Raw genomic sequence first — 7,934 nt, 5'->3', positions numbered from 1 at the left:
GCTAGCCAGCTAGCATTCCTCCTGGCTCTGTCCTACATAGTGTTAGGGTCACAGGCTCCTGGCCACCCCTGGTTTTTACCTTAGTACTGGGGATCTGAACTCTGGCAGTTATGCTTGCTCAGCTCTTTAAAAATTTATATATATATATATTTAAAAGAAATTATGTGTGTAAGTGTTTTTCCAGCATATATGTATGTGCACCGTGCTGGGTGTCCAAGGAAGTCAGAAGAGGGTATCTGACCCCTAGAACTGGAGTTATGGGTGGTTTCGAGCCATTGCGTGGATGCTGGGAACTGAACCCAGGTCCTCCGTAAATTTAACAACTGATGTTAATGTGGAGCCAGCTTTTCTCCAGCCGCCTCAGCCAGTGCTCTCACCCAGCGAGTCAGCTTCTTAACCCCGTCCTGCATCTGGCTTCAGGTCTTCCGGGTGTAAAGGTTCAGTGTCTGTGTGTCCCTTCTCAGGCTGGATCATGTGATCACGGTGGGTAAGAGATTCTCAGATTGGCCCAGGGCTTCTGACAAGGAAAAAAAAATTTCACAAAATCCTTTGCCCTCATTTCGGATGCTCTCCGTTGGTGTCCAAGCACAAAACATTATTGTATTGTGAAACAATTGGATTCGTTATGAAAACACCTACTCCGTTAAATATTTGAAAGTAGGAAAAAAAAAAAAGTGAAATCGATGGGGGCAGGGTGACCTAAGCAAAATTGTGCTCCAAGATCAGAGATGGGCAAACGACTTCGAAATTCAGCTTTCCAGACCAGGGGGAGGGATGGTGAGAAAGCCAGAGCCTGGAGCTAGTGACGGTCTGGCCCCATCACAGTGGATTTTCCCACCATTGTGTGCTCCCTTCCCGGTTGCCAGCCCTGGGAGCGTCCCGGGGGAGGCCGGACCTAAGGCTAAAGTGGTGTTTGTAACCTTGTCATTGGGAATGATGTCGCAGGTTAGTTACACAGGCCCTGATCGATGGTGAAGGCAGCAGCAGATCAATAGACCTCGTTTCCGGGGAGAATTCACCCGTGGTGACCTGCAGGGGGTCAGGTGGTTCATCAAGAGAAGGCTGGCTCGAAGGTCGGACGCTCGTCTCTTCTCCGTGCTGGTCTTCTCTTGGAGCTGTAGCCAGTAACAGGCGGGTAATAAACTACTTTTCCTTGAAGAGATCTGGGGAGATGGCCGTGGTACAAGGGACGGAGAGGTGGCCACAGATCCTCTGGGAGACAGAAAGCCGGGATGGGGGCGCGCTGGGCTCCCCTTCCCCGAGCCTGCCCAGCCCAGTAGAGTAGCCCTCCCACGCCTCGCCGGGCTGCGGCCCCTCGTCCGCCCGAGCCCCTCCCCCGGCCCGGAGCCCCTCCCCGCGCTTCCCCTCGCCGCGCTCTCCTCCCTCCCCTCCCCTCCCCTCCCCTCCCTGCCCGCCCCGCCTCCGCCTCCTGCGCCCACAGCGTCGGCCAGCGCCGAGCCCCCAGGAGCCCGAGCGCGGCCCAGGGGCGCCGCCGGCCCCTCCCCGGCGCGCTGACAGCAGGCCCGGCCCCCGCCCGGTGCCCTCGCCGGCGGGACACACCCCCGGCCCTCCTCTGCGCCGCCAGTTCCCGCCGGCCCCACCGGGCGGCAGAGAGAGCGGGCCGGCGAGCGCAGCGCGGCGGCGCGGGAGGGAAGGGGCGCGCGGCAGGCCCACGGGAGCAGCCCGGGGCGCACGGAGCCCTCGTGCCCTCCACGACAGTCGCCTGCCCGGGAGCCGCGGCTGTGGGTACCGAGAGCCCGGGCGGGGAACGGCGCGTGCGGCAGGGGTGGCGCAGAGCCGCGGGGACCCGGGCAACGGGAGAAGGAGCCGGAACCCGGCCGGGATGAGAAGGTGACGCCGCCGGGGGGCGCCACTCTCTTTGTGGGGAAGATGCTCGCCTACTGCGTGCAAGATGCCACCGTGGTGGACGTGGAGAAGCGGAGGAGCCCCTCCAAGCACTATGTGAGTACTGCTTCCCCTGACCCCGGCCGGGGGGGGGGGCAGTACCAGAGATTCACGCTCCCAGGGGCGCCCTTGACTCCGGAGTTTGTTCGCAGGGCTGTGATCTCTAGGGAAGTCTTTTCTGTCCTCCCTCCACTCCCCTGTCCCGGGTTTCTTTTTTTGGCATTGCAATTGGCAAGTGGCTGCCCTTGTCTGTTACGACGGTGAAGTCATGTGTCCTCCCGCAGCTTGGATGGATGGTGGGGGAAGCTTTCGTCAGCCCCTTGCGGAGCAGTTCCTTCGGGAAAGAGCATCTTCGCCACGCTCCCTAGGGGCACCGGACGCTCACGCTCACTCGGCCCGGGATGCTTTCAGTGGCTTTGACCCGGGACCCATGCTTCTCTTTCTGCCTTCCACATTTGCTGCTCTGCCTGCACCGGTTGGGGTCTGGGGACAGAGGAAGCGCTTTGCCGCCCCCCCCCCCCCCTTCGCTTCGAGCTTTGATTTCCTTCTTAAAACCATTGTATCCCGCGGTGTGAGGAGAACTGTGGCTTTTCCTTTTATCCCTCCTCTGGACGTGACCCTTCGCTAGGGTCATTTCCTCGTAAGTGATGCTCTGACTCCAGACACGAGTAGGCAAATGTGGTCTGTGGTCTCGGAGGCACGGTTGACTGCCCCGCCGCCCCTCCCCCTTCTTTACCCAAACTTAATGAGAAGAGGCTAAGGTTGACCAGCTGGGCTTCAGAGTGTGTGACAGTCCCCTTTCATCTCAGCCAGTCCTGTCTTCCAATCCTTCACACCTTTGGAAGTAAACACTGTCCTTGCTGCCTGAGGATGGCTTGCTGAGCTTTGGTCCTGGACTTGAGATAGAAAGCCACAGTAAAAGACCCAAAGCTCAGAAGACTTGGGGATAGTAGGGCAGCCTCTTACTTGCAAATTAGGATTTAAGGGAGCATTTAGAATGCTCAAGGCATTAATTTTAACAATTAAAACAGGCTGTTGGTTGATGCCCTAGATTGCACATTAGTCTCCGAAGTGCTTTTTATTTCCCTGTTGGAAGGAGGCTGGGTTTGTGGTGTAATACCAGCCCGGAGCTACTCTTTCTGCTGGCATCGCAGCTGACCTGAAGACAGGGTTCTCTGCAGTTGACTAGTGAGGCTGGATTCAGGTTGGGAAGGAGGTTGAGTGGTGAGAGAAAGAGGTGGGTCTCTGTGTGTGTGCGTGTGTGTGTGTGTGTGTGGGGGGGGGGAGTGGGGATTCCCTGACCCACAGTCAGGGATCCTTTCCAACTGTGTTGAAAGCTTCTACAAAAACAAAACTCCTCTAGGGGCTGAGGAGGTGGCTCAGTAGGAGAGCCCTTGACTAGTAAGTTTGCTGCACTTCTGTTCTCAGTCCTAGAATAAAAAGGGAAAACTTGGGTCACTGGTGGCCACCCTTGTCCATTTCCTCACATCCCAGGGGTAAGTAGGGTGCCAACATTCTTGACCTCTTTTGGGGGGCACTGCATGCTGTTATAAGGATTCTTTTTTTTCCGGCCTTCAGGTGAGGCCCACACTGCTTTCAACAGATGGCAGTCTCTGCCCTGAGACCCTAGCAGGTGCTTTTCCGGTGCTGGATTTTACGTGAAACATTGCAGTTAGTTCTAAACAGCTAGGCCGGAGATTACAACGTAAGGCACACTGGCTACAAAGTAGCAGCCAACAGAACCAAGACCCTGCTCTGGAAAGTATTGAAAGGCAGAATAGGCTAGTGTTTGGTCTTTCCAGGCTGGCCTACCCACTAACTGTGCCACATAATGCTCATTCTTTAAAACTTCATGGACCTCGGTGTCCTTATTTTGAAGGGAATTTTTTAACTATTTTATATGTACAGGCGTTTTGCTTGCATGTGTGTCTGCACCACTAGCATACCATGCCAGCAGAGAGCCGGGAGAGGCTGTAGGATCCCTGGATCTGGAGTTAGAGACAGTTGAGCCGTCGTGGGTGCTGGGAATTGAACTGGGGTCTTCTGAGAGAGCTGCCAGTGCTTGTAACTGCCGAGCCACCTCTCCAGCCCTTGTTTCCTCACTTTTAAAGTGAGGATAATAACAGTAAAGGGCTGTCGGGAGAATTAGATGACAACCTCCCTGTGAAAGACATAGCCCAGTTCTGGGTACATACTAAGCACTCGGCAAATAGTAGCTAGCCATTGGCGAGAGTCTGACTGAGAAGGTTTTTGAGAAATAGCTATTAATGGTCTGGCTGAGAGGAAGAGAGACTCGGCACTTTAAGTTTGATAATAAAGTGTACTGTGTGGGAAATACAAAAGAAGTCCTGTCTACTTCCCTTGAAATGATCATTTCCTCCCTTTCTGCAGACAGAGTGTTTCCTGGGTCATCTCCACTTCCGTGTGAGAATGAATGGATGATGTGATTCCTGCGGTGGAGAGTGATGTCACCTAGCAGATGGGATCGCACAGAGTTCTAGAAAACAATGAAAGGAGTGTGCTATACGATGAGGCATTGTGGAGCCGGCCAGGGCGGGCCCTTCACGTACAGATGAGGGAAGCAGGAGCCAGGTGGGCTTCTTACAAGGTGGCTAGTCAGAGCACTGAGGCTAAGTGGCCTCTAGCCTGTGGCGCGGGCTCTGTCTACTGAAGTCACCCAAAGTCTGGTTGAAGTTGACAAGGAAGAGAGAGACATCATTCCGCGTTTGGGGCATTGATACAGGGGTGTCCAATAAGTGAAAGCGTAATGGGGCTCTGAGGGGGTCCCCTCCTGTTTTGACCCTTGTATAGTAGATACCCCACACAGGAAGGGCAACTGTTGTGGATAAGGCACTCTGGCATGGTTATCTGGCAGGACAAGTCACACTCCAGTCACGTACGTCCTGGTAAACTCTACACTGGAGAAGCATGTCCCCTTCCGACCTCCCTGCACTGATGGAGCATGCTGAGCCAGTGCCTTGGTGAATTGCCAAGCAGAGGTTTATACGGACATGCACGTTAGCCAGGGCTTGCTGGTGAGGGAGGCTTGGAGCCATTCAGGAGGAGCAGCACTAGCTCCAGAACACTGGGAACGCATGCAAAGGTTCTCTCAGGACACCGAATAGAGTGTGTGCACATCCTCAAGAGCACGGGCAGCTGTAGTCGAGGTGGGGGTGGGGGTGTCTGGTGCTCTGGGTCTGTTTACGAAAGGCAGACAAGTGGCCTCCATCCTCCATCATGTGCAAGGTGCAGCCGGCCCTTGGCTTCCCTCCTCTCTGCCAGCCTCTGTCTCGGGTGGGACTGGGAAGGGTGAGCAGCTGTGGCTTGGGTGGGCCTCCCTGGGAGCTGGGCTCCTGCTCTACCTCTCCTGAGCTGTTCCTTGGGAGACCTTACCTAGGTAAAACGGCTTTGGCCTCAGACCCTTTGTCTTTAAGATGGCCCTGCAGATGCCAGCTGCAGGGCATAGCTGCCTGCATTGGAGAGTTTTCTGACAGGGTTGTGAGTTTAGAAACAGAGTCCTTTGCACTCACGGGTGTGAACAGGTGTGTTTTGAGCCGTATGGTGGCCGAGAAAAGCTTGTTTATCCAAGCAAAGGAGACGCTATGTCTGTTTGCGTTTGGGAGTTGTCCTGCTTTCACAGTCATTTCCTTTCCTGAGTGTTTATTTCAGACAAATACCAGTCGTGAATGCTCTGATCCTCCACAGGACTCTAGGGAATGCAAATAATAGCCAGTGTCAGCGGCTACCTTCCATGGTGCCCAATGCTATGGGCATGCTCTCCTGGGAACCAGAGCTGCTGTACTGTGTGTGTGTGTGTGTGTGTGTGTGTGTGTGCGCGCGCGCGCGCGCACGCGCGCGCGTGGGCACGAGAGCGTGTACTGCCATGAGCCTTAGTACAGATGGATTAACCAAAGCTGGGTGAAGCTCACTAGTTGCCTGGGATTCTCACTTAGCTTCAGTGAGATCTACATTCTCTGAATAAACAGATAGGAGGTTTATAAGCACAGGTTAGTTTATCTCCTAAACACAGGCTTATCTCCCAAGGAGAAGCCTAATACAGGGCTGTTCCCACTTCGAGTGGAGTTAGTGAGTCCAGGCACAGGCCTGTGTGACACTGAGAGGGTGACACAGGGCGGCATTTGACGGCTGCCTTTCTGGAAGGGTTGCTCATCATGTGCAACGCATTGGCTTTGCCTGGGCGTGGAGAGTTCTGGGAGAACAGTGTCTGTCTCCAGTGACTCCTGGAGAGACTGGATGAAGGGCGGGCCCATGAAATAATACATTTTCCCTGCATTTAGATCACCACAGATTTTGGTTGTGGTCCCGGGAGCAGTGTTTTTAGGAATTGGCACTGATCTCATTCATTTGTCTGCTCTTCATTTTTATCTTCTAAGGCTGAGATTATCGTTTCAGTCCACAGGAGTGAGAGGTACAGCCTCAGATTGGAAAGGGCCCCTCTTTAGAGCCTTGCCTTGTGGAAGAGGTGATATTGCACAGTTTGGGGTTCAAATACTGCCTCTGGCACATCCTAACCGTGTGTGTGTGTGTGTGTGTGTGTGTGTGTGTGTATACCAGTGACTCTGGGCTCAGTATCCTCACCTGTAATCTCACAGCACTGTGAGGAAGTTTCTGGGCAGCCACTGTAGCTGTTCTCATCACCAAAACACTGAAGTATATCTCAGAGCCCTGGGGGACGCTGAGAGAAAAAGCAAGACTAGGCAGAAAGAAGGGCCCAGCTGTTGAGGGCCCGGTGGGACGTTGGCCTGCTTGCTCTGTGGAAAGCACCCAGCATACATGACCCCAGTAAACAGAGAGCAGCTGTTCAGACCTGGAGAGGCTCCTGGCTCAGCACAGGAGCCTAGTGGTACATTTCTGATGAGCAGAGAAGAGAAAGAAAGTGGGCTCATAGAGAAGAGGGGTTGCTCCAGTTAAGGACGAGGAGGATTCTAGCCAGATTACACACAGAGCCCAGCACTGTGCCTGCTCTCCATCTCCCTGATTGTGAGAGTGTGACTCTCTTACACACACACACACACACACACACACACACACACACACACGGACCATTTCACCTCTGTAGAGGGAAGTGATCCAGGGGTGATTCACAGGGCTGATGAGGCTCCCTGCTCATGGAACAACCAACCACATCCTTCAAGACCGTTGGGCCAGAGAGCAGAGCCAGCCATTTCTCATGGCTCTGTTCAGAGTTGAGGATGAGGGATTTTTTGGGGGGTGAGGGGTGGGGGCGGGTGGCAAACCAGGGTTGGAGTTACCATGTGGCAGAGGGGAGGGGAAGGGAAAAATAAACCTACTTGATGTCAAGTGTGACCGGGTCCAGCTTCAGAAATATGAGCAGAGCTATTGGAGTTTCCAGAGAGCTATTCTGGGGCCAGCTGAGTTAATGGGCAGTGGGGCCTGAGAAGTAGGGAGTGCTGGGGGAACTTCTGACTTAGGGTTTGCCTCGCCATCCCTGGAAATTGCCTTCTAATTTCCTCATCCTGAGTCACTGACCGGTTTCTTGGCCAGAAAAGTCTAACTGGCAACTCTGTTCCCCTTTGCTTCCTAATTAAAGAAAATAAAACAAATAATAGGGTTATACATATGGTAGTCAGACTTGCTCGCCTTGAGTGCTGAGAATCCAGGAAAGGGATAATGGGTTGGGACAGAAACCCTGGGGACAGGAAGGACAAGGGGTGTGTGTGGGAAATGAGGTGGAGATTCTGGCTTTGGAAATAGGTTCTGAGTGAGGGCCAATGGTGTTCTCTGCCCTGACAATTGCCAAAAATAATGGAAGCTTCCAACAGGGTGGTCAGTGTTTGGACAGGCTGATCTTAGGGATTGAGTTACCTCTTCCTGGTAGGGCTGCAGGACGTGAGCTGTAGGCGAGCAGGTGAATGGAGAGGGTCAGGACCTTGGACTAGTGGGCAGGCCACTGAGAGGCCTTGGATAACCTCAGGCAAGTCGCCATGGTAGCAGCACACACACACACACACACACACACACACACACACACACACACACACACACAC

The 7,934-nt window shown here is 54.0% G+C and overlaps 1 protein-coding gene across 3 annotated transcripts in view; it reads left to right on the top strand.

The window, feature by feature from the left end:
- The first annotated feature begins 1,441 nt into the window (after positions 1 to 1,441).
- Sh3pxd2a (SH3 and PX domains 2A) overlaps positions 1,442 to 7,934 on the top strand; it is a 203,561-nt gene continuing 197,068 nt past the window's right edge. For all 3 annotated transcript variants that reach the window (XM_055591630.1, XM_055591631.1, XM_055591629.1), the window contains exon 1: positions 1,442 to 1,962. In XM_055591630.1, coding sequence (XP_055447605.1) covers positions 1,891 to 1,962 — 72 coding nt within the window. In that variant the 5' untranslated portion in view covers positions 1,442 to 1,890. The remainder of the gene's footprint in view (positions 1,963 to 7,934) is intronic.

This window comes from Psammomys obesus, unplaced genomic scaffold (assembly GCF_907164565.1).
Source record: "Psammomys obesus unplaced genomic scaffold, mPsaObe1.curated_primary_1811, whole genome shotgun sequence".
NCBI lineage: Eukaryota > Metazoa > Chordata > Mammalia > Rodentia > Muridae > Psammomys > Psammomys obesus.
The sequence above is the reverse complement of the archived record's forward strand: the minus strand, read 5'-3'. Positions and strand labels throughout refer to the sequence as shown.